This window comes from Centropristis striata, chromosome 6 (assembly GCF_030273125.1).
Source record: "Centropristis striata isolate RG_2023a ecotype Rhode Island chromosome 6, C.striata_1.0, whole genome shotgun sequence".
Taxonomy (NCBI): domain Eukaryota; kingdom Metazoa; phylum Chordata; class Actinopteri; order Perciformes; family Serranidae; genus Centropristis; species Centropristis striata.
Genome location: NC_081522.1, coordinates 11,849,980 through 11,875,962, shown reverse-complemented (window position 1 = coordinate 11,875,962; position 25,983 = coordinate 11,849,980). Strand labels below are relative to the sequence as shown.

At 38.2% G+C, this 25,983-nt stretch overlaps 3 protein-coding genes across 3 annotated transcripts in view; 1 reads left to right on the top strand and 2 right to left on the bottom strand.

Moving 5' to 3' along the window:
- Positions 1-2,446, bottom strand: part of usp3 (ubiquitin specific peptidase 3) — an 11,882-nt gene extending 9,436 nt beyond the window's left edge. The window contains exons 1-5 of the mRNA XM_059335893.1: positions 2,076-2,446; positions 1,872-1,972; positions 1,529-1,589; positions 537-674; positions 88-171 (exon numbers count right to left, since the gene is read on the bottom strand). Coding sequence (XP_059191876.1) covers positions 88-171; positions 537-674; positions 1,529-1,589; positions 1,872-1,962 — 374 coding nt within the window. The 5' untranslated portion in view covers positions 1,963-1,972; positions 2,076-2,446. The remainder of the gene's footprint in view (positions 1-87; positions 172-536; positions 675-1,528; positions 1,590-1,871; positions 1,973-2,075) is intronic.
- Positions 2,447-3,228: 782 nt separating this feature from the next.
- On the bottom strand, positions 3,229-7,245 carry si:dkeyp-73b11.8 (BPTI/Kunitz domain-containing protein). The gene is made up of 6 exons (XM_059335762.1): positions 7,151-7,245; positions 5,910-6,101; positions 5,017-5,193; positions 4,827-4,871; positions 4,573-4,651; positions 3,229-4,473 (listed from the first exon to the last, which is right to left on the bottom strand). Exons 1-6 carry the CDS (start codon positions 7,215-7,217, stop codon positions 4,383-4,385), a joined length of 651 nt encoding a protein of 216 aa, XP_059191745.1. The 5' UTR covers positions 7,218-7,245; the 3' UTR covers positions 3,229-4,382.
- A 2,328-nt stretch (positions 7,246-9,573) lies between these two features.
- Positions 9,574-20,366, top strand: ca12 (carbonic anhydrase XII). The gene is made up of 9 exons (XM_059335890.1): positions 9,574-9,853; positions 10,127-10,147; positions 12,932-13,111; positions 14,204-14,346; positions 17,758-17,853; positions 17,932-17,995; positions 18,368-18,525; positions 18,642-18,768; positions 19,421-20,366. The coding sequence occupies exons 1-9, from the start codon at positions 9,790-9,792 to the stop codon at positions 20,065-20,067; spliced, it is 1,500 nt and encodes a 499-aa protein (XP_059191873.1). The 5' UTR covers positions 9,574-9,789; the 3' UTR covers positions 20,068-20,366.
- Positions 20,367-25,983: the final 5,617 nt, after the last annotated feature.

The following is a 25,983-nucleotide window of genomic DNA, read 5'->3' as shown; positions in this document are numbered from 1 at the left end:
ATAATTTGGCAAGTGCAGTGATGGTAAAGTCAAACAAAGAGACAACAGTAAAACACCAATTTAAAAATACTTTAGATTTGTACTTACTTTTCTAAACTCTGCAGATGTTCCCTCACCTTCTGCACCTGCCCGAGTTTGGTGTCATTGACAACAAAGTCATCACATCTGTAACTATAAAACACACATTAGTCATGACAAATACATGTTTGAAAACACAATGAAAACAACATAAGCATGTGCAAATGTGGCAGGAGTAGTTATACTACTCCTGCCACATATAATTAATAAAAGTATTATCACAGTGTTTTTCCTGCAATTACTACTTAGTCATTTGTGGCAAGTAACCAGAAGAATGTTGGCTCACTTCCAAAGTAACTGATTAGCTTTAATACATTGATGACGATGACATGAAGAAACATTTGGTTTCGATTACCACATCATAATAATCCTTTGACTGAATTTATGACTGCTTTTGCAGGCCCCACAGTGACTCACAGATTGTAGGCACAGATAGCTTGGTCGTGAAGGACACTCACCAAAATACACTGAAGTTGCTGCAGTCCATGCAGACAGAATGATGGCATTTCTCTTTCTCCTGTTTCTCGCCCTTCTTTTGACAAATTCCAACGACCTGGCTCTCTTCAAAGTGTTTCTTTGCGTGTCCATTGACATATCTATACAGAAAGAGATTACTTTAAAATACACAGCATCTGTCAGGAAATAATTTAACATAAACAGGAGCAGGTATTGGCCAAAGTTATACTCACTGATGTTACCAAATATTCTGGCCAAACCAGACCATGTGCTTTTCTTTTAAGAAAAGTCCCTGATAATCTTTAAAACCCCCGATTTTAAAGATTAGAGAGTAGAGTTGTAAGCACCACATGCTAATATTTGACAGAATTTCCGGAATCCTCAAAGATTATTCTAACCATCTGGATAAAAACATAGTCGGTCTACTACACAATACAAAAAATGTTAACCTATTTGCGAAGCTTGTACTACATTCACTCATTCAAACAAAGACGGTAACTGGAAATGGCAAACTTCCTTGATCGAATAGATCAGAAGAGCCTTTTAGGATTTGGGAAATACATCCAAAACGTGGCAAGTGTTGTTAAATGATCTATGTTATTTCAAAGATTGACAAAGAATAAACAAATACTTAGCACTGTGACTTAAAAGAAATAATAATGCAGCAGAAACTGGGGCAAGTCAGGCATATCTTAATACAATCACAACGATAAAGCTTTAGTCAAATACTTAACATGCATTTTGCTAACCTCAGATTGTATGGGTCATTTTTAGACATAGCCATCTTGGTGCCCACTAACTGACTTTTGTAGACTAAAGACCTTAATTTATGTATTGCAGCCTTTGCATGAATGTGTAATTGACATACCCAAAGTCAAAATGTTCACCAAATAAAAAGCAAAGGATTTAAACACACCTGAGTATTACTTAAGGTACAAGTGGTAGGATTGCAACTAGTACAGCTTAAGTTGTCAACAAAACGACAACAACTTACCGTCCACAATGGACCATCAGACAGGTAAGGCAAATCCATGGACTTTTATTAGACCTGCAAACTGGACATAAAAGAGAAAGTATTGATTAAGAAGTATACGGTTTAACAAGACATAGTATTGCTGGGATTCTCCTTTAAATGGACCATGTCTTCATGTGTTAATTGTGACCTGCCCTTCTGATAGCTGATGTGTTGACTTGTAGTTACATTATCTATCCAGCTGACACAAATGTGGCATTATCAACAAATTGTTCCACAGATACCCGTAATTTGCATATGCGTTAAGGTCGATTTTTTTTTTTAGAGCAACATTAAATGAAAGGATGACAAACACTTTTCTTACCGTTGCAGCACCAGGAGGACGGAGTACCATTAGGAAACCTGGAGGTGTCGACAGGGCAGCTCACGTTTGAGTTCAGATGAGGGCACTCCATCAGTTCACAGCTGTAAGTAAGTCAGCTAATGTTAGCCAACACTACAACACCAGCGGTACCAGCTAACAATAGTTAGCCAATTAACCTATTCTAGCTAGCTAACGTTAGCTTACCAACTACTTCTGCTCACCAACGCACGCTTTCCTGTCTTTGCTCACGCTTTGGTAGCGACTATATTTCTTGCATAATTTCATGATACAGCAGTTCACGGAAAATAAAGGTAATATCGCTTCCACCCGAGCATATTGTAAGTTAAACAGTAATGTTATCTTTGGTGTATAAGGTACTAGATAACTGCTGGCGATTGCCACAAACAAATGGAAATAACTTGAGGAAGTGACGTGTGTCTGCCGGCTCGGCCGTTTGCCAACTGCAGAACAAAGATGAAGTAGCTTCTGAGAGTTACGTTTCTCTACTTCCTTATTCGTTTAAACTCCCCGGGCCGCTAAGAAATGCTGTAGTTGCCTCACATTTCTGTCGACAATCTTTTGTAATGTATTAAATCTTACTGACGGTTGGGAGATGTAATTTTTGACCTATTTAAGACTTGTGATTATGAAACTTAACGTATTTTGAATTGTCACAGTGTCACGCATGCGTCGTAGCACTTCCGCTCACAGGTACAGGCGGTGATTTATGACTTTTACGCAGAAAGGTTGACATTGTGTAACATTAAGGAGCCTTAATCATATTATATAATTATATAAAATTATACGTGCTTAAGCACAAGCCCTGGAACAGTGAAAACACCAACGGCTGAGAAGGTAACACTTTATTTCATGTGCAATTTCAGCTGATTTGTCAAAAAGTGGTTGGTTGCACAAACAAGGAAGTAACCTCTAAAATCTTAAGATATATATGTTATCAGTTCTTTTGGCACAATGACAGCCTACTACACAACTGACTTTAATTATTTATGTGCAAGTTGTGATGGATACATTGTACATTTTGCATGTAGGCCGACAGATTCAATTAATTGATGAGCATTTTAGTAAGTGAGTCTGAGAGCAACATTTGGAAATCAATGTGATTTATTTAAACTATGATAAACCTTTATTTTTCTTACATTTGAAGGCTTCCAAAATTATTAAGTGGACATTAACGGGCCTTTTGGTATGGGCTATTGCTTTCACATATTGGCCAAGGCCTATTTCAGATTAGGCTAACTACTATCTAAACCCCATCTTCCCATAAATAAAATGGCATATCGACCTCAAGGGTAAGAAGGTCATCTCTTTATTTATTGAAAGATAAATCCTACACAGTGCTTGGACATTCTTTTTAATGATCAAGTCAATGATGCTATTCAAATGTTTTATGAATATTTACACCACCTGCAGTGAAAAACATAAAAAGGAACTCACAACATTTCCTATTTAGACTCTTCTGCAAGATTCATTTTATATACCAAATAGAGAGCATGAGCATTTAATATTACAGCCAGGATAAATCTGAGAAAATGTGAAAGGTTGTTTTTGACACTTTTACATTGAGGTGTTTACAGTCTAAAACAAAAGAGCCACAAATGCTGAGCAGGAAAACATAATAACAGAGAGTTTGCAGTGGGCATCACTTCACAAAAACAGCACTAAATATATGTGTTGGGTTTAGAATTGGCACGTGCCTTCAGAAGACTTCAGACAGCTCTCAGCAAAGCTTTGAGCCAGGTGATGATGCATTTTTATTTTGGAAACACTGAAATGGTGATGAGACCACATCGTTAAAATCATCTCAGGTAATTGTGCACAAGCAGAGGAGTACCTGGACTTGGAATGATTCAGTTCTGCTCCTGTTCATGCTTGTGTTTGTCATTAAACAAAAACAACAACAAAAACTTTCTTCTAATGGACTTAACTCCCAAAAGATTTCATGATGGGTGTTTTTTAGGGCAGCACTTAACAGTGAATTTCATTAATAACTAATGTGCTGACTGTTTTCTCGATTAATCATTTGGTCTATACATTTTGTGAGAAATGTGTATCACAGTTTACTGGATCCCAAATTGTTTTGTCTGGCCAACAGTCCAAAACTCAAATATATTCAGTTTACTACCAAAGAAAACCATGATTTCCTCACAACTACAACAAAGAAAAATATTTTTCCTGGAAAAATGTCTAATCACTTAAGTTTTAGTTTATTTTTATTACACCTTGACTAATAGGATTTATTCTGGATTTCTGAATGAGAGAACAGGATGAAGCTCCCAGGAAAAAATAAATCATAAGAAACACTTGTAGATGAAACAAAACATAAAATTGTACAACATTGTAATGGATATTACATGTGTCAGTAAAAAAAAATCTAAACTGAACCTAAATGTTGTTATGAGTTGAAATGTTTGGTATAAAGGCTAGTAGAGTTATAATACAAAACAGAGCTGATAAAAACTCCACAAGTTGCAGTTGAGGTGACATGGTTTTCTATGCCATTTCAATCCCTCTATCCTGAAGAGCTGTGTCGGGCTGGGGGTCTTTACTTTTCCCTGCTGCCTTCTTCTTGGGTTTCTTTTTCCTAAAGAAGTACAAAGAATAATAGCAGAATTGCATGAGAGTGTTCATCAATTGGGACTTGTTATTGCTTAAAACTGAAGACAAAGAAAAATAGTCTTACTTTGACTGAACGGTCAAGGCAATCACAGTTATGAAGATGGTGAGAACAATGAGAGCAAGCAGAACTCCACAGATGATTGCTGTTAAACAGGACAGATTGTAAATACATTAAATGCTGAATTTCAAGTTTAAAAACATATTTTTATGCAGATAGTGCAACAAGTTTGGGCCTGATGTATAATGTGTAATAAAAAAAACAACAGTTTGAATAAAAAAGGGATCTGTTCTGCTAAAGTTCATTGTGTGTCTACTGACCAATAGGAGTGTCTGACTCGTACTCCTCTTCTTCGTCACCGTCATCTTAGAACCAAAACAGTATACATCAACATGTTAACACTTTAATGATACTCATTGGTTATGATACATGCATTGACATATTTATGTTTAAACATGCATAATTATCAGCAATTATTTCATTTTTCTGCAACAGGACAAAAGTGCTCACCGTGGATGCCACTACAGGTGGCGTTGCAGCTGCCCTGGTCGAAAAACCTGTTTCCGTTTCCAATGCATCCGGACCAAAGGAATTTTTTGCATTTGTCATGGACAGAATCGTAGTAGTATCTCAGAAACCCACCACTGCATCCACCTATGGCCTTTTTGAAGTGGCAAGCTAGGGACGCTGTGAAGAGAAACCGTCATCCTCATTAGGAGTCATAGCAGTGGTTGCAGTTTATTAATAATACTTTAAGAAACGCACACAAATCAGAGTATGTCTAAACTGCTCAGTTATAGATACAGCAGAGTGTTTTACATGATTCAAACTTCAGCATGCAGTTTATAAAAGCCTCAGGTGAAATTAATTTGCTTTTTTGTCTGCCATGAGTAATCCTGCTCTTTCACCACTTGGTGGCGTAATGCAAACACTCAATGCGGACACTTGTCTTTCCTGCAGCCTCTTAATGAATAAAGTAATAACTTTAAAAAAAAGAAGAAGAAGAAATATCGTACTCTCAATGTTGCAAAATAGCATTGGCATTGTGGTTTTATAATGGACATACTCCTCTTCAGACATGATAAAAATATAATTGAGAAACCTCTCTTTCTCTCTCTCTCGTTCTCTCAGTTGCGATTGAGGAGGCATTATGATGATGATGATGATGATGATGTAGTGTTTCCTTTCATGGTTCTTTAGGCCATAAAACTCTACCTCATTAGCCAGTTCATGTTCCAAAGTCCTCAAACAACAACCAGGAAGGACTGGGAAGGACTGTTTTTTTTAGACTGGGTTCACTGGCTTATTCTTGGCGGTCTTTGGCATTACATCAGACATTTTAAATATTTAAAACAGAGCTAATGAGTCAAGATGAATTGTTACATTACTCCTAACCATCTTACCATCCAAGGGGTAGATTTTCTCTGCATTGTCAGAGCAGTTTCTTATGCACTCTCTTTCATTTTCAAAGCGGTTGGCGTTCCCTCCTTGGCCTTTGTAGAGGAAAGGATTGCAGATGTCTTTAATGGGGTCATAATACAAAGCAAAGGTGAAGGTGGTGCCTTCGCCTTCCTCATGCGGCAGTTCACAGAAACCTGTTGAATGATAAAAATATATGCTGTTAGTTGGATATGTTTTTGCAAAAGGTGATGGTTGGGGTTTTCAGTATAGTATCGTGGCTACACTAAGATGAACATTACCATAGGTGTTTCAGTAGAAATCATCCACACATAACTAATGTTTAACTAACCTCATCACCAGATACCCACTCCCTTTTTTTATGAGGGCAATAAAAAGTGTCATTTATGGTACATTTTCAGTCTGCCCGCCCTTCATAGATTTCACAGAAGGGAAGTCGTTTCTAACAATTCTTTTAAAATCTATGAAAATACCCCTTTTTGAGGGAAACAAACTCATTTACTGACTGGCCTTTCTTGGGTGCACACCATTTGCACAACAGTGAGGTGAGAGGAAGTTGACATAGTTCAGCTCATCATACAGGCAGACATCAGACAGGAATGATCTCAGTGTTTAAAAGTTTGGAATTATAGAGGGAAGAATTGTCCAGTCAGCGTAGTACAATCGTTAGCAGTGAGTAAATAACATTTCCAGGAGGGTTAACGTACAGTAACTATCATCTGTTCTTTTTTGGGTCACAGCAAAAGACAATCATAGCAGTTGCAAGTTACAGCATGGACATGAAGTCAGTGAAAAGATAAAATACAATTATATCCTGCTGAGAGGTGCGTCTAGAAACAGTTTTTCCCCCACTGAGTCTATAATTTCTGATTGAACTGAATGATTTTTGCAGACATCAGTCTCATACTGTACATGATTCAGACTACTTTATGTAGTCTTCCGCCAATCTAACCGCCATGTTGCTCTGAAAGGGCCGAAGTCGAAACTTTATCTCTTCAGTTTCAGTGAAACTGAATCGTTACATTTAAGTGAAAAAACATTGACAAACATTAACAAGATGTGTAGAATCATATTTTTGCAGTTATGTTTCGAAAGCAGCAATACAAAAGTCTAACACTAAAGAGGAACATGTGTGCTAGAAGCCTGGCCTTTCCTTCAAAGTTAACCTCTGATCTATAAACCATTGTTTAAAGTTTATAACTAAGAAGAAAATAGTTTAATGTACCTTGACGGGCCGAATAGCTGGTGCAGAATGCAGCAAATGCAATCCCCAAAAACAACAGGTACTTCATCTTGCTGCTTGTCTTTGTGGTGTCTCTCCTAAAGTGAATGAGGGTTGTAAACTACAGTGGGAGTGGGTTGTCATCACCGACCTTTGGAACACCATCTCCCATTTCCTCATTTCACAGTGACAGCTGTAATCGAAACAAAAGTTAACGACAGGGACAAACATATTCCTCTTTTTATTGCCTTTATTATAGGTACGTGGTTTCTTATATTTGGGCGAAGTCAAGTATAACTATCTCCATGTGCAGATCAATATGCAATAGCATTACAATATTGCTGTTGTTGGAGGTTGACTAACAGTTCCACTGTAGTTAGGTAATTTTTTTCATTTTATGGAGCATGTCCAGACCTTATTCATCAAAACTGAGATTATCTTAAGCAATTTAAGTGCCTGCAAATGCAACCTAATCGTCTTTAGAGGACTTTTATAGAAAGTTCAAATCCTCCAGTCATAGAGTTACTTCAGGGAGTCACTCTATCCTCTTATTGTGTCATTTTAGCTGAAGTTTTCCATTCTCACTCTGTAAGGCTTTCATCTTCAAAGTGTGCTAATCCTCATCATGAGCAGAGGTAAAAGAAAATAAACAGTTTGTTATTATGTTGTCTTCTATGTCTTCAAAGAGTATAAAGTAAGATGGATAGACGATAGACCACCATTGGCTTCCAAACTGTAGTTTTAATGTCACAAGATCGTGCTTCCATCTCAAATCCAGATTTTAGATGAGCGCAGAAACTTGTTGCTCTTAGCTGATGAATGTGGAAACACATTCTGCACATGTATCAGTTAAAGTGAAGTAACAAGAACACAAAACACATTTTAAAGTGGAGGGTGGCTTTATAAGAAATTATACACAGGACTGTAAATGTATCATGAGACTACAAGATTAAAAGCGTATAGGGAGGAGGCCTACACTGCGGTGGTAGCCATTGTTTTTTGTATTTTGTTCCTGTTATTTTTTGCCCCATTATGTTAACTTGTTGGCTGGACAGCGGGCAGCAATTAAACAACTCAACCGAGGTGAGGCAAAGAAAAGTCCCATTTAACATGTTTTTTTTTACAGTGTTTGAGTGAGCGGACTCTTTGAACATTGTATTGGATTGTGACAGCCAGGCTTTCATCAAAAACAGTGATCTCTATTGATAGGCGCCATGTTGATAGTTTCAGCAGATCTTGTTCTACTTCGATTTTACTACTTTTTATTTTTATGCCTTTTTAACTGTATCATTTCTTCTTTCTATAGGCTATGTATTAATGGTTATATGTTGTGTATTTCTTTATTTCTGTTGTTTTGTTTTGAACGACTTACTGTAAAGCACGTTAAGTTACATTTATTGGTTTTTAATGACATACTGTGAAGCACTTTGAGCTGCATTTTATGCATGAAAGGTGCTATAGTCCTACAGATAAAGTTGTTATTATTATTTATTTATTATTATGAAACTGGAATTTCAGTCGTACTTTTAATGTTGAAGTTCATGTGCACTTGTGTTAACACACCCTTTAACCCTCTGAAATCTTCGGCTATTATGTCCTTTAAAAAATCTGTTAAAAATCGTCACCATGCCATGTTGGTATTAGTTTTTTCAGCGTTACCTCACCTATATGTCCTGATAATTAATTTTTAACTTTGACTGAACCCAAAAGAAACAAAGGAAAACATAAAATCTGATCTTGAAAATAACAGTTTCAAAACACAGAATTTTAAATATTGCAAATATGAATACAGGTTGCAAATATTACATATAACAGATAAAATGAGGATAATATCTAGTTCAATATTTTAAACTAAATATATTTGACAATATCTCTGGCCAAATATCATCAAAAAAAATCTGGAATGGAGTTTCAAGCCAGAACTTTAGAGGGAAGCTGATGGAGAGGCTCAATGTTGCTTAATTTTTATGTCTTCACGTCATGAAGAAGTAATGTGCCGGTGGTTTCATGGACTCTAGAGGGTTAAGACAAATAAATACAAACAATCCAAAAGCATTGATCTGTGTAAAAAAATGTCTTTGTTACTCTGCTGTGAAAATGGTATTACAGTTAATGAAGAGCACATTATAACTTGTTTAGGACAAGGAAGTCAAAGTTTAGGACTTGGGACTTGGCTGCAGACACTCGAGACTTCTTGTGAATTGCAAATTAAGAACTTGGTCCCACTTCACCCTAGTTGTGTGCAGGTCACCCCACCTGCCAACATTTACCCTAGTCAACCCATCTGTATTTTTTTTTTTAAACCTCAATTGTCACAGAATCCGAAAGGACGCGCATTTCTGTGTAACACCGGTGCACGTGCGTGGCTCTCACAGTTTCCCACATCTTTGATCCGCCGGCAGCTCGAGCCCTAAATGAGTGACTTCGCTTGGATGCGGTCGCCGCCGTTGAGCTGTCACTCTCCGGTGACCCGAGGACTCTGGAGGCTGGTTTTGTTGTTGCTCTGACGTCAGCGCGAGCTACAATGGAGCTGACAACATGGGTATAAAAGCCGGTTTGAAGGCTCGCGCTCTGGTGCTCAAGCTGCTCTGCACCGAGTTTAACATCAGGCTGCCGCACGAGGGAGGGCTGAAGGGATCAAGATGCACTTTCTGAGCTTCACACACATCGTTTTCATACAGCTGGCTCTCCCCGCTGTACTGCATGGTAAGACCTTTGATGGATGCAAAAGGTAAAGTTGAAAGAATAAAAATATTTGGGCTATTTAGCACTTTGCACTTTTCACTTAAGCAGAAAAGATGCTTCATGGCAGGTGTCTCCATCCACCTGCACGTGCTATTTCTGAGTAATGAGAGTGAGACTTCAATATAAATTGTTTTATATTTGTTTTATTTATAAAATAACTGTTCTTGTGGAAGTATTATTATGTAATTTAATGTACACAGTGGGTCACATTATTATTTTTTCTGTCTGTTTCAGGTGCCAAATGGACATACAGTGGTAAGTCTGATAATATTTTCCTCATAATTTGTCAATGATGGACAATAAAATTGACTTTTTTTTAACTTGGTGCATGTGCAATTCCCTTTCACAGATTCATTCAAATCTACCCTTAAGCGCTCATTAACGAATTAAGTGTTAGAATTCAGTTTCAATAAACTCTCTGATATGCAATAGCCTAACTCAGAAAAAGTCAGAGAAGAGTCAGAGAAGATGTTACTGTTTTGCCCCCACAGCAGTGATTTGAACTGACGATGCCACACAGTAAGAGAAAAGTGATAGCGGTGTCAAATGCTTTCTGATCAAGAGAATAACCCTTCTGTGACCTTTCCTTGACCCCGAAGAAAACCAGCTGACATCCCTCCTGTCACCTCCTATAACCGTAGAGTTCATTACAGACTCTACAATTACAACAATTCATAAGTGGCTGACTTGTCTCGTGCCTTAGGGTCTATGGGCAACCATGACTGTCTCTTACATAAACTGTGCTCAGAGCATGACCTCTTGTCATTGTGTCACTGCTTCTCGAAAGTCTGTTGCATTCAGGGACTAAATGGTAAAACCAATAAGTACACAGGTAAAGCCAGTCTGCATTTTCCCTAACTGAGTTTAAGACAAATATTAAACACGCTTTTGAATGTGAGAACCCTTTGTCAAACCTACTGTCCCTATTTTATTGTGTGCGAATTCTTTCACAGTCACAGCAGGGATGAATAAGAAAATAGCTGTTTCTCTGCACGGTAATTTATGGTCAAATAATTATAGTTATAGGAAAGTGTACTTTTTAAATTCGGACATCTGAGAGAGAGTCTCTGTTTTTAATTACAGCATTGACTTGGCATTAATGGGAGAAAATGGCATTTTGTGGATTCTACTGACACACATCTCCTATCTGTGGAAATCTGAAAGAACATTTTTTTTAAACCAACCATAGAAAATTAGATTACGGAAATGTACCATTTACGTATTAGTACAAGGGAATATGTTAACAGTGTGGCACAGTAAATGATGATTCAGCTTGTGCTGCACATGTCCATGTGCAAGTCACACACATTGACAACACTTTGATGCTTCCCAAAATGTATACAGTGCATACATACTTAATAAAATACAAAAACCAAACAATCAGAATTCTGTGCTATTTTTTTGATAACAAATTAAGTTGAAGTCAAATAAGAATGGTTTGTCATGACTACTGAGGAGAGATTTTTTTAAAAACTCTCTGGCCTCCTTCGAAGTGCAGCGTGGTGGATTTCACCCTCAGTTACAGTCAAACCCTGAAGAGGCCTTGTCATAGAAGTCAGTAGTCTGGAAGGCTGGTAGCACTTTCTGTTGACGGGGGCACAGCTGAGTCATACGATTTGTCTCCACCTCAACACTCCACCCTCTGGCAGCGGACAAAACCTTAACATTCGAGTCAAATAAATGATATGATGATATGATGATGACTCTAGTTTTGTCACCCTGCTCTATCTACTATTGTTGTTGTTGATTTTTTTTTTATCTCACTCTAACCACTGATGTTATGTACTATATCACATTCTTTAAATGTTCAAATTTAAAAAAATGTACCCAGTCATGTATGTTCTACCAAGGGCTGCCAAGGGGCCACGAAGGCCACTGAAGGCCATTATTAAAGGGCAGACGGGATCTAATTAAAACAGCAAATGAAGTGGACACTGAGTAATTACAGCCATAAGAGTAACTTTCTTCCTTATTATAGGGATGGATTGCCCAGATTGAACTTTGCTTCAAACAAGTCTTCAGTGATTTCACAGATTCACTTGATGCCTTTTGGCTTGTCTTGTACAATCAATCCACATTTGTCTGGGAACTGATAATCAAGCCGGGGTACGCCTCATGCTGCATCATTCATATTTAACGACGGTCAGCTGGCATATGGTGAATGGTGGATTTTTTTGATGAATTTTGGAAAAATAATGAATCAGTGGCAAATATGCAGAAGTGATGAGAGCTCTGGTACATTCAGGGCCTTTTGTGCCATTATAATTATGTCATTTCTGATTTGATAGGGTCCATTCATTGCAAACTATTAGCCTCACTTTATGCTGAGCACCATGCTTAAAAAGCTCAGCATGGATGCTTACTGAAAATATCATGAATGAAGAACTTCCTGATTTTATTTTCTTCTGCATCATTTCTGATTAACATTTTCTTTTCACTTTTAATTCTTCTATTATCTCCAAGAACATTGTGTGTCTCATTGCGTCCGCAGTCATGCCATACAAAGACACCGTCATGTAGCTGAGGTCACTTTGTAAACTGCATAACTTTATCTGCAAATGTGGCCCTTTTGCTGTCCTGTGCTTTACAGAAACCTCTCATTTGGAGAGAGACAGCATTCTCACTGGCTCTCCCCGCAAACAACAGCCTGTTTCTCACTCCCGCTGATTTAGAAAAGGCCAAGAGTGAAGCCACGGGCCTCTCCCATGCCGCCTTGTATATAGATAATAATACTTCACTTTGATTACAGATAAAATGTTCAGTAGGCCAGGGAAAAGCCCTGGCCCTCTATGGAACCATTCGCTATTTAACTTCACGCTGGGGCACACTTTGCTCATTTACCCTTTAAGGTCACACAGTTTTACATTTGAAAAGACATGCAATTTATCCCTACTAGTGTTCTGAGGTTAAATATACTTTTTGGATGGAGGATACGAATTATAAAATACCACTGTACAGTATATTGTTACATTTGGGTTACATTTAGGTGCAGACAAAGTGTTTTATTGCTAATAATTGACATTGATGCTGTTGTTACAGGGCCAGAAGGAGAGCACCACTGGCCCAAGCACTATCCATATTGTGGCGGATCTTTCCAGTCTCCAATAGACATCAAGTCAGAGCTGCTAAGGTTCGACCCGACTTTGCGCCCAATTGAGATTCAAAACTACAACCTGTCGCCCACGGAGCAGCTTACACTTGGAAATAATGGACACTCAGGTGAGCGTAAATCAACAAAATATATGTGAGCCTGCATAAATGTGTTTTTTAAACTAATTTCATCACATGTAACCAAGCATATTTTAGTTAAGTTTAAGTGCATGTTTGTTTGTTTTGTCCTGGATATATAAATTCTTTGAATCGAAGTGAAATACTTGTCAACATATCCATTTGAAATTTTCCCACATAAATGTGGACCAGCTTGATCTCGCTGTGGAGGCCTAATTTCTGGGTCAAGCTCCAGAAAATGATAGGAGGATCTTCGTTCTACATCTGCCTCAGCAATTTTCCATAATCACTCTCTTATTATCTTAGCTAGCCTTTCAGCCAAAGAAGGAGCTCCATGTTTTGTCTGGGAAAATATGAGCAGAGATTAGTCATCTGTTCTGCCTCTGCTGGGTATGATGCATGTTAACAAAAGAAACCAGCTTTGATTTAATGTTAGACATTGATACATTACACAGTCTTAAATTTATACGCTAAATATAGCATTCAGAACATAGACAACCATGCCACATTGAAAATGATAATATTTGGATGACTTTAACAGATGAATATGATTATTCCACCAAAGTATAGTTTGTTAAATTATTCTGTTTTGTTTAAAGAAACTGTGGAAAGTGAGTTTTGTGAACACTAAACAGTATTCTGCAGAGCTGTTGTTTTATACATGTAACTTTAAGCATGATCTAGAATTTCAGTGGCAAACTCTGTACAGACAAACATGTATGTAATGTCTGTCTTGTGTAAGTATTATGTTATGTGCAAAGACCACCAGACAAATGCTTATGTGTGCATGCCTGATGGGCATCAAGTGGCATCGTCAGTGTGACGTGTGTCCGAAAAAAGCTGACGGAGGTTTTTTCACTTGAAAACATTCGTCACACACTGACGAACATGTGGAAAGCGCCATGCATCACTCCACCATTAAGTAAACGTCGCTGCGCAGCTTTTGTCGAATGACAGCACAGAGCTCGCCACGATGCCTTCCTCAGTTTAGATAAAGTTGATGATTCCTGATCCCCTAATGGTAACTGAAGTAACCCTCATCTGTTATGTGTGGTGGGGTGTGTCATGTCTCTCGATCCACAGTGCAAATATCACTGCCCTCTAAGATGTACATCTCCAGCCTGCCTCATCGTTACACTGCTGCTCAACTTCATTTCCACTGGGGCTCCTCCAGCAGGCCTGCAGGCTCTGAACACATGGTGAACAGTAGGCAGTACGCAGCAGAGGTAAACAAACAGTGCTTACTACCCACTATGAAAGGACAAGAGGCGGCTGAAAAGTAACTAAATACATTTAATCTAGTACAATTTGAGAGTACTTTTTAGATTTTCCATTTTTAGTACATTAATCCTAACTGTATTCCACAAATATTGTGCTTCTTACTACACTACATTTGTTTCTTGTAGGAAAGTGCTATGCAGATTAAAATTTCACATGTAAAACAAGTTATACAAGAATATTATCTCCCAATGATAAAAGTAATAATAATAGCAAAAGCTTCACCATATACAGTATATGATATAATACACATAACTCTCTGAATAGTGCCATTTTGTGTGAGCACTTTACTTTGAATACTATAACTAAATTTAACCAGTAATTCTTGACTAACTGAATTTTTTACTTAGGAGGATAGTTTGAATTTCAGAGTATTAGCATAGAAACTATGTACAGGTGTGGACGGGGGCAGTAGCAAAATGCATTTTAGCCACCTAAATAAACAATATAAATGCTTATATATAAAATATATATATATATAAATATATAAATGCTATTGCTAAATATGCTATTTTTAGAATATTTTCACCCCTTTTTGCATCAGACAGCTCTTTCCGACAGGGAACTGAAGCCGTTATCTATGCTCTCTTCAAAGCAACCCGACTCTTTTGATAAAAACAGCAATTTTAACTTGCAGAACATGGGAGTTGCTGGTTTACTGCTGCCTCGATTTGTTTGTGTTATTATGTGACTTTGGAGAAGCGGAACTAAAAAAGCTAAGTCATGTAAAGGAACAGGCAAACTAACAGATCGAGGCAGCAGAGGACCAGAAACTCCTCTGTTCTGCAAGGTAAAATTACTACTTCTGTCAAAGCAGTGTGGTGGCTTTAAGGAGAGTGTAGATGATGTCTTCACTTCACTCTGAATAAACTTAAACAGGGATGTCTGACAGCAAGGTAAAGCAGTGATAATATTCTAAATATAGCATACACTTAAACTTATACTGATTATTTTTTTTAGGTGGCCAAATTACATATTGCTGCTGTCTCCATCCTCAGCAGTATTATTCTTAGCTTCAATACTCCTGCATGCTTGACTGCTAAATACACTATGGCATATGTTAAACTGTGCTACTTTTATTGGGTAATATTTTGTTAAAATGGTGATGTGTGGTTAGTAATCAGCTATTAAATAGGACTTTCACATATCTGCAGCGTCAGGTGTCAGCATCTCTGGCACATGACAAGTGACTTAATACTTTATGACTTAAACGAGGGACATTTGACTGGCAGAGGAATCGGAGATGCTGATTCCCTTCAAGGCTTACAGACGCTTCTCAAGCTCAAAAGCTCTGCATCTGCATATTACTGTTCTAGTTTCTTGAGGCAGTGGCAAACCTTCAGTTTACATCCACTTCCCACTCAGACAGTTTAGAAAACGCTTATAGTGCAGCTTCCACTTTATTGTGAGTTTGACTGTAAAGTACAATTTAATGCTTGTATAAAACACATTCTAATTAAAGAGACTTGGAAGATTTTAGCAGTAAACAAGTTGTGAGTCTTTAAAGTCTTGACTGCCAAGATTTTTAAGAGAAGACAGTTTAGGTCATGGGTTTTTATTTTGGTTTTCTCAAAATAAATCATACCTGAAATATATATATATATATTTTACTTAGCTGCACACACTAAAAGGCAAAGGCATAATTCTGGTCAGGATGTACAGTGTGACAGCGTGTCTTATTTCTGCAGGGTTTAAAGGGATTAGAGTACCAGACTATTACATACTTTGGTTTTCAACCACCTCGGGAGAGGAGTGGTTGTCTGTGTTATTTAATGTGTCAAGCCCTGTAAGCAGTTTTCACACACCAGTTTGCTCTCTATTTACTTTGGTTCTTGAAGTAAAGCAGACAGTTAAGCTAAAAAGTAACAGTCTCTTTTTACGATATAAACCAAAATAGGAGACTCTTTTTTATATAATTTGCTATCATTTGAGTTACAGTTGGCAGATGCTGAAATGGTTGCAACCTGTGTGCTTTTATGTGACCATGTCCCAGCTGCAGCACAGCCACATGTGAGGTGCTGTGGTTTGACCTGAGTTCTGAGTGGACACGTCGAGCACTCAAATCTTTTCAAGTCTCTCCAGACTCCAGAACCACATTTTGTTGATGACATGTTGTCAGGGAAGGATTGATGGGAAATTGAACATTTCCCAGAACTACTTCAAAATGCCTACCTTAAGTCCAGAGACAGAACAAAGTCTGTAAATAACATTTTGTCATATTTTGCCAGAATGACTAACATGCCTTTGTGCTGCACCAAATATACAACACAATAACATCACCAAAACAGCTGACAGTCTGGTATTTATTCATGTCCTGCAATAGACCACCCACTGTAATACACCTGCAGCTTTTTCCATGCTGTTCTCACAGACTTCCCACCAATATTACATCCCTTGAACACAACCTGCTATTTCCAATCCAATTAACACCAACTGTGCATGAACCAGGTGTTATAATGACTGACAAATCTTTGCAGCATATGTCTTTTGAAGTCTCCCTGAAGCTACACAGCATGGTGTTCACACATAGAAGAGTTATTAAAACAGCTAAAGAAGACATGTAATTCTATTTTAAAATAGAATACAGTATTTGCATTAGATCTTTAATAATATATAATAGTGACAAAAAACTGCATTCACCATTTTTTCTATTAATCATCTCGCCTTGATGATAGATTCATTTATAGCTTTGTCCCAGTGTGCCAGTTTTGAGTCCTGTATAATTTAAATTTTATAATTTTATATAGAAATGTGCCAATTTCTTCTTTACAAGACAATTACAAGACATTGCTCTTGTGACATGGGCAGTGGGCACTATTTTTGTCCTGGGTGACGAGAACTGGAACTACACGGCAGACAACAGGACCCAAAAAATAGTTGCAAAAACAGTTTTAATGATAATGATAATATGTAATGATGAGTGGAAGTGGCTGATTGTTGGCAGGTGGCTTGATTGAAGATTGCTGATGGTGTGCGGGTGTGCAGGTCAGTGGTAAACTCCAGCTTTGCCCAGACCCAGACAAACACACACAAGACAGGGGAAAACAAGACAAGACACGCCCACAAAAGAAAACAAGGAGAAACACTAGGATCTTGACAATTTTCTCCGATTCCTATATTCTTTTTAGCTTTCCATTAATTGTATGTTAACTAAATATCTGTTTGTTAACACTTTCGTCAGAGAAATTGCATCAAGTTACGTACACCTGTATAGGGACACAAGTGATGTTGACTCTCTCTAACATATTTGTTATTGCTTACCTTTCACCATGAATTTGGAAGGGGGAAAAAAAATCTGATTTTTCAACCATTCATCTCAAGGTTTTGACTGCTTGACTTATTTCTCTTTTATTTTACAGATGCATGTAGTGCACTTCAATTCGGACAAGTATCCCAATATGTCCATGGCTGTAGACAAATCTGACGGCCTGGCTGTGCTGGGTGTCCTGATTGAGGTGAGACTTCAATGAAGGGGGGGCCACGATATGTGCATTTCTCTGGAGCAGAACCACCTAACTATGTTTGTCATACAGGTTGGAGAGTTCAATCCAGCCTTTGAACACTTTCTGAGGTTCATCAATGGTATTAAATACAGAGGTAAGTCCAAAGGGAGGATTTTATTTTTGTAGTTTTGCCACACTGGAAACAAGTAGTAAACATGGTGATGTCATAACCTCATTGCATCATTTTTTCTGGGATTTGGGGTCAGAATCTTCAGTCTCTGTCTGCTCATTCATGTGGTCATTCTGTGTTTAACTCCTACATAAATAGCTTTTTTGTTTTTGTGATCAAATTTTGTTTCTTTGCAATAGAAAACCACATACACGTATACATGTGTCTCATCCATATGTGTTCATACATCATCTGACACATTGCTGTGGATCGTCTAAGTCAAGAAAGAAAAAAGAAAGAAACCTAACCTGACGTAATTGGTTCTTAAGTGGTAACAAATTACTTCTGTTCTGGCAGATCAGAGAGTGCAGGTGCCCGGTTTCAACATCAGAGCACTGCTGCCTGCCCGTTTGGATGAGTATTTCCGCTACGACGGGTCACTGACGACTCCTCCGTGCTATCCCAGTGTCCTGTGGACATTGTTCAGGAATCATGTCACAATATCTCGCAAACAGGTGCTCCTAAATTGATTTTTCAGACATTTTACCATGGTCTAACTATTAACATTGACTTTAATTTATGTGAACAACATATGTGTATAACATTCTTTTGTTTCGTTGTGTCTTCTTAGTTTCTGGCCCTGTCAACAACCCTTTACTCCACCCATGCCCAGGACTCAGCCCCCATGCCTCTGAATGGCAACTTCAGGAAGCTGCAGCTCACTGACAGCAGAGTTGTGCTGGTATCTTTTAAGGAGGGTAAGTATGGTCTTTCAAATGTGCTTGCTTTGTTGTTTGAGCATGAATGCAAAGGTCACAAAAATGACACCGCCACTGCGCTGCTGTAAAAATGGGAAAAGGACAGGTTGGAATGATGTATGGGCTTTTTTCCAGGGCTGTCACACGTGTATGCTACCACCTGCTTGTGGTTGAGCTTTCAGGGTGATGTCTTTCTTATTCATCTTTAAAAATGATTGACTTTGATGAGCTTCTTGGAAAGTAGGCCATCTTTTAAGACGCAACAAATTAACCGTCCCCTCTGACATACTGAGAATGTCTGCAGCCCTTAAATTTGTCTTTAAAGGCTTACTTTTATGTGGTTGACTGGTTTACCACACTGTATGGTATTTAGCTCCATACTGTACAGTGTGGTATGAATGTGCATGTTTTCCTCATTTTCAAAGGTTCCCTCTCAGAGCTATGCTTTGCTAATGGCACATGTGTTTTGACATGGCATTGTGGAATCCTCTGCTGTTAGCTTTCATGAGCGGCATTCAGCAGGCGATGGCTTGTGCTTTTAGCTCATCACTACAGGCAGTGCTGCTGCATGCTGGCTGTCAAAGTCCTTCCAAGAAATATCCCACAGGCTGGGATGTTTAACAAGTTCTGATTGGCTGTGTGTCTGATGCAGGCAGAGGACTGCAAGGTACTCTCACAGTCACATCTCCACTCACAAGGAAGCAAATCGTTCAGCAGCTGCTGGTCGGTGACCTAGCAGACCTGGCTGATGAAGGGCTCTATAAACTTCTACCAAGTGGTTCGGAGAAGCTCCATGCTGGCAAGAAGAAAGACCTCAAGAACCAGCAGACTGTGGCCAAATCCAAACAACAAATGCTGAGTCCATCCCTGTGGAAGAAGAGCCAGACCAACCGCTCTGTGGGAAAGTTATGGCTGGCTGAAGACGCGCTGTGCTATGTCTCACTGGAGCACAGAGTTTTCCATCAGCTCAAACAGTCTCACGCTGAGAACCAGCTGGTGCAGGCTCTCAGAGATGTAACTTTCCCTGAGCTCAACCTCAAGAGCTACCTGGACTGTAAGTCAGACTTAGCCCTTCCCACCATCAGACATCTTCTCCGTGGACGGCCAACTGATGAGGCTTTCGAGTTAGATCGCTCCCTGACAAAAGCCTTAATGAATAAGAAGCACATCACCCCAGCAATTAAGAAGAGTGTGCCAGTAACAAACTATGGCGGTTTCTCCCCTGCTACTGTTTCTAGGAAACCACACAGCCAGGGTTATCCACATCCTTGGCTTCTGCCAATGGAGTGGGAAGACTAGAGAGATTCCTGACATTGTTGCGACTCACATTATGTCACTTTCTGTAGCAGATCAGTCGTGGGTCCCACAATGAAAGACTAATTTTAAAGCCAGGCCCTGCATTCCGTGACCAGTCTTTCTCACAAATGTATTTAACATTAAATTATTTTTTTCCAGCGCAGTGCCTGTTCAAGACGCGCCTTTTCAGAACGGGCCGATTGCTTAGCCTCAAGTATTGCAACTTACAGCTTTCTCGAGAACCAATCATCCAAACAACTTCACACGTGGCACTGCCATTTCTCCTGAACAATACACCTGCCACGACTATGATAAATGCTTCATTTGCTAACAGCTAGCTATTTAGGATCACTGATTTAGGATCACTGATGCTTGAAATGTTTGAGTTTGCTGTAATGTAACATCACCGATCTCTCTTTTTTCATCTGTTCTTCAACTGTACAGTACTCATAGTGAGCAAGCTGTTCCCAGCATGCCATTTGGAAGTTTACCAGTTAAAAGAGGACCCCTCTCAATAACACACTAATCAGGGCCTTGCCTTTGACATTGCACTTCATTGGGTCCTCAGTAACACACCTGCCAAGTGTGAAGTTGATCAAATGAACGGTTGTCGAGAAAACGGACGGACAAACAGACAGGCAGATATTCCTTCTGCTTTAGCTAGATGTGCACATATTTATAATACAATTTTCTAGCAGATAAAGTAGCATGAGTTAACTACTGTAATTATTGTTTTTGCAAACATGCCTAATCCATAACCAGTCATCACCTTAGGCTGTGCTCAGTGCTGTAAACAGATTCTGAAACAGTTATCCAATATCAATGTATAGATGTCATGTAAAAATCTGCAGAAATGAAAAACATTTATCTTCAGCTTTAGGTCTTTTTGTGTAATTTTGCCACACCATAAAATGCTTTAAAATAAACTGCACATGTCATGCCTTGAAATCTATATGCATCATGTTACATATATAAATCATTTTTCGAAATGTCTGGCACGAATATTTATAGTATGATACTGTATGCCAAGTTCTGCTGTATAGTATGGTAATTGTGGAGCTATACTAGTAGCCTAATTACTGTCTTGCACAGTATAGAGATGCAGCTAAACCAAAAGAATTTGCAAGAGCTTAAGTGCTTTACGTCATATCCCTGTCCTCTGTTACAATTTGTTCTTCTGTTGGAAAATTACATTTACATCAAGTAAAGGAACAACCTATGTACATACAGGACTATTTTCAATAAAAGCATTTTTCATGAAGCATATATGGCAAATTTCTTCCTTACTGCATTTGCACATTTTTCTGTGAACTTCCATTTTAAATGCAGTCTTCAGAAACACACAGGGCTGAAATCAGTCAGAATTGACTGGAAAAATTAGGAAAACAGACTTGCACTCATTTAAACAGTATAGTCTTTATACGTGTTCTGTAATACATGGCAAGTCAATGAGATTCTGAGCTGTGCAAGAGGCAGAAATCAAAGAAGGGATTGTATTTGCTTTATTCAAGTTTCAAACAACTGACAAACACAGTTTCTATCCTGTGTATCCAGGAGGAAATGAGGGAAACATACTTGTTGTTTCTTAGACTAAAGAAAATACTCAACTTGAGCAATCTGAGGAGTAAAACAAGCATGTGTGAATGAAAATGTTGGGAAAACCATGCAGCATAATGTCAACATGGCATACACACCATATATTTAGCAATGATCTACAGTGAACAACAGTGTCTGCAGAGGTTAAGATGAGCTGTGTTTGTTTGTTTGTGTGAGTGTGCGTGTGTACTCGTCAATATTTCAATCTAGGGATGTGTTAACACTGGTTACATGGCTGACATCAGCAGACATATACATTACCAAAAACAACAACATTAAATGAGGTTAAAACTTTTCAACACCGAGTGTCTGCATGATGTCTGAATTTGAGTGAGTCTATTCTGTCAGCTTGTGTCATGAATAGACTTGGTTATACGAGACATTAAAGCCATAATTTCTGTGGGTTTTCTTTAACACTTTTTTTTTTCGTCAGATGGTACCGCACCTGAGGTCTCTATTCCTCATCTCATTTTTACCTCATTTTCTCTCTTTTTCTCTGTTACTCAGCTGACCTTTCTTGGATAAACACTGGTATGTTGTCTTCAATTTTATACACAGCATGGAGGGATTCTCCCATAGGCCACTAACAAATATGACAACATAAGAGTTAGAATTACCTTCTCTGTAGACTAGTTAATATATGACTAGTTATTAAAGGAGAAGAATATCAGAAACCATGGCTTCACATTTAAAGCTAATAGATGATCAAACTTAACCATTAAAGGAATATATGTATATATTGAGAAGAGTAGCCTGTGTGTATGACAACATAACAAATACTTCTTTTCCACTCAATCATTGCTTTAACGTGTGAATGCTTTAATTTTTTGGCAGCAAAGTTTTTTCGTTTGGTTTCAATTTGTGATCATTTATTTCCTTTTTAACATTTTTAAACTGCACAAACGTACTGATGCACATGCCAAATGAAAACATGGAGAAAAAGTGTAAGACCCTAATTATCACATAATTCTTTCTACTTGTGTTGCTCCGTGCTCTGCAGGTTTACTGGTTCCCTTACTGGTGGGCTCTGCACTGGGAATTGTTCTCATTGCCTCTTTAATGTGCTGTCTTTTAAGGCAAAAGAGGTAAGCAAAGGATAAAAAACAGCAAAACAAGACCACTTGTTGAAATCACGCTCTGCACATAATACCGTACTAAAATGCAGGTTTGTCAGAGGGATCAAACCTGCTGTACCTCAAACTGTTTCAGACATTTAATGCCTAAATCCAAGCGAAAAAATTCCTGACATTCTATGATTTATTTTAGGTTTTGACATATACAGTATATATTTATATTTATATATAAAATGGACAATTACAAAGGCTATTTCTGCAGGATAGTTGACCCGAATCAACCCGACCAAAGAATCAGAGACTTTATAGGGGTGGTGTCCTCATTAGTTGAGATTTTTGGGAATGTACACCCACTTGTGCTCTTAGTCATCCTCGACAGTGTGACGTTGCATAAATTATAAGCCCATTTTGTATAATTGTGGTTTGCTATAAAAGTCAATGGGGCCCTGGAGGATATTTTCTTGGTTTGCATTTCTGTGTGACTTCCAGATTTATTTTTGTGTGTGGTACATGGTTGAAAAAAGCTTTTTAGTATTAACTTTTAAATTAGGGGATATTTTTAAAAAAGAAAGCATAGTTTCAGCAGCTGTAGTTGTTCCTAGCGGCAAATATGAGATGAATGGCAATGTTTGCGTTGTTTTGTAAACATATTGATTATATGCATTGCTATAAGTTATGCATATATACTGTATTAGAACATATGACAATAAATAATAAAATTAAAATAAATAAAAGAATTACACTAAGAAAAAAACAGAATACCCATGATAAAAAAATGCATAATTAAAAGACAAAACCTTTCATTCAGAAATGAGGAAAAAACGGAACATAAAGCTAAAATATAGTTAAAATATAGTCACACATATAGGACTGAGTATGGAACACATATTTAACAATGAAATTAGTTTTCTATCTTCTCTTCAATGTAACAATCTTTTTAACAAAATCCCTAAAAAAACTCAACAAACTCTCTCTTTATAATGTTTGCTTTTTTCAGAACTGTTTAACAACTGAACAAACAACATGATACACATGCTAATCTGTTCAGGTTTTATTATGTGGGGAACTGAATACAGAGGAACTGTCAGTGTTGGTGCTGTGTAATAACAAGGAGGAAACAAATGGAGATGAAATAAAAGAGTAAATGTAAATTTATGTTGTATAAAATGTCAGTAGCTTACCTGTTGATGCAAAATGAAAGATTAAAGAAAGACATTAATGCCTTTATCTCTATTTGCAGAATAACATGAAACAATGGCATTGGTAATTTTATTTTAAAGAGATTGGCTTATTGAAAAATAAAACTGGGGCCTTTTAATTTTTTTTTGCTTATAACCTAACAAGTAAAATTTGTCCAGATTTAAATGGGGGAAATAGCCAAATCACATGTATGACATACATACGTAGACACTTGAGTATGAAGACATCATATTTCTTCTTTTACAAATATATCCAGACAAAAAGGAACATTTCTTTGAGATAAAATATGTTAATAAGAGGAACTGCAAAGGTAAAGTGTGCTCTGAAGCTGTCTCCTCATCAGTGGATATCACGTCTCCTCCTTCACTTCTTTATGCTAATGATGCAAATCCTCTTTTGGAGGTGTAAATCCTGAGTGACAGTCTTATCACAGATGTGTTGGCAGCAGGCTGTTTGCATTAAACAGCGTCAAATGTTTCTCCTGTTTCTTTTCCTTCTTTTTCATCCAGTTTCCAAAGTATTTGCTACATGTTTCCTTACACCAACAAATCAGGATGAGCAACTCTCTGTTTTATACGTGTCCAACCTCTTACTCATATATCATAGAACTAAATGATAAACATTATGTTGATGGCAAAACAAACCTCAGCAAGAGTACGAAATAAATCTACATTTTATGGGAGTCATTTAAGAATGCAAATTGCATGTATTTAGAGATATGAAATTCTGAATGCATTATGGTTCTTTTCTCCCTTAGAGCTGGTGCTGAACAGGACAAAAGCAAAAGTGTCGTATACAACATTGGAGAGCAAGACGAGTACGGCTCAAGAGTATAGCTCATCGTTCTTGACCTCGCTTCAAAGGAACTAAATGAAACTTCAATAAGACATTGAGACAATTGTCCTTTTGCATCACTCATTCTGTATTTGTGTCCCATGGGTCAGATGTGGAAGCATGAAAGGTTTACGTACATCACATGATAAAGTTTGCATGCAGCTATGGGGTTTGGAGAGATTTTTTCTCAAGCCACAGTCTGGACTTCCTTTTCTGTGTTGTGGCCTGCGGAACATAGTGGGCTTCCATGCTGGGTGCTTCATGCTGTTTGACTACTTCCTTAGAGCAAGAGGAACATCTGTCCTCTCTAATCCCTCTATTATTTATCTGACATAATGTGGTGAGTTTCTTGAGGAGAGCTCCAGGCCAACACAGTAAGGCCGGAGCTGAACTGGTGAGAATCTCGGGTCAAGTCCGATCGTGGCACCCGTTCTCTCCGGCTGTCCCGACGTGGTGGAAAGCCCAGCCACAGTCCAAACAATAGGGGGATAGGAGCTGACAGACATCCCTGATGGTAGGGTGGCCTGAGAGGGATGGGCTATGCCACATTTTTCCACCAACCCTGTACTTAGAGCTGCTCTATGGATTTTATAATAAAAGGGCGCTTGGGTCCATATAAACACAGAAACACACAGCTCCTTCCCTGCGAATAATGCTGAGAGAAAAAAAAGGCTTTTGTCTTTTCAGGCTGCACGTGGGCTGACCTCTAACCCTTGTCCGCCCGTCTGATCACAAGACTAACTCCCCAGCACTCCTGAGAGCCTCTCATGAGACTGCAGCCTGTACAGTTAACCAGTGGGGGTTATTGCATCATCAAGTTGTCCTCACAGAGTTTCCCTCAGCCACTTTATCATCTCTTCTGCCTTTATTATATTTAAGCTTTTTTTTGGATCAGTTTAGATGTAAGAGCTTATATTCAGTGTACATTTACATTTACATTACAGTATCTGCATGCTTATGGCGTAGAAAGTGACACTTTTGCTGTAAGACCAGACTTTAGATACCTGGTTAAATGAGGAAAGAATGGTAAAGAGAAGCACAGGGTGACTGTTTCTCCAGAATAAAGTGTGCACACAATCTCAATAATAATAATGACAACTTAAATTTATATTGCGCCTTTTAAGAAACCCATGGACGCCATATCAGTCCTCCAGCAGATGATTTTGCCTGTTCATTGTTGCTGCTTGTGGCTTCATTACATTGTTGATACCTTTTT

Coding starts and splice junctions, on each gene's coding strand:
- ca12 (XM_059335890.1), top strand. CDS start 9,790: ATGCACTTTCTGAGCTTCACACACATCGTTTTCATACAGCTGGCTCTC. Junction 10,148..12,931: donor TGCCAAATGGACATACAGTG/GTAAGTCTGATA, acceptor CTGTTGTTACAG/GGCCAGAAGGAGAGCACCAC. Junction 18,526..18,641: donor TCACAATATCTCGCAAACAG/GTGCTCCTAAAT, acceptor GTGTCTTCTTAG/TTTCTGGCCCTGTCAACAAC.
- si:dkeyp-73b11.8 (XM_059335762.1), bottom strand. CDS start 7,217: ATGAAGTACCTGTTGTTTTTGGGGATTGCATTTGCTGCATTCTGCACC. Junction 5,194..5,909: donor GAAAATCTACCCCTTGGATG/GTAAGATGGTTA, acceptor TTCTCTTCACAG/CGTCCCTAGCTTGCCACTTC. Junction 4,872..5,016: donor CACCTGTAGTGGCATCCACG/GTGAGCACTTTT, acceptor TTTGGTTCTAAG/ATGACGGTGACGAAGAAGAG.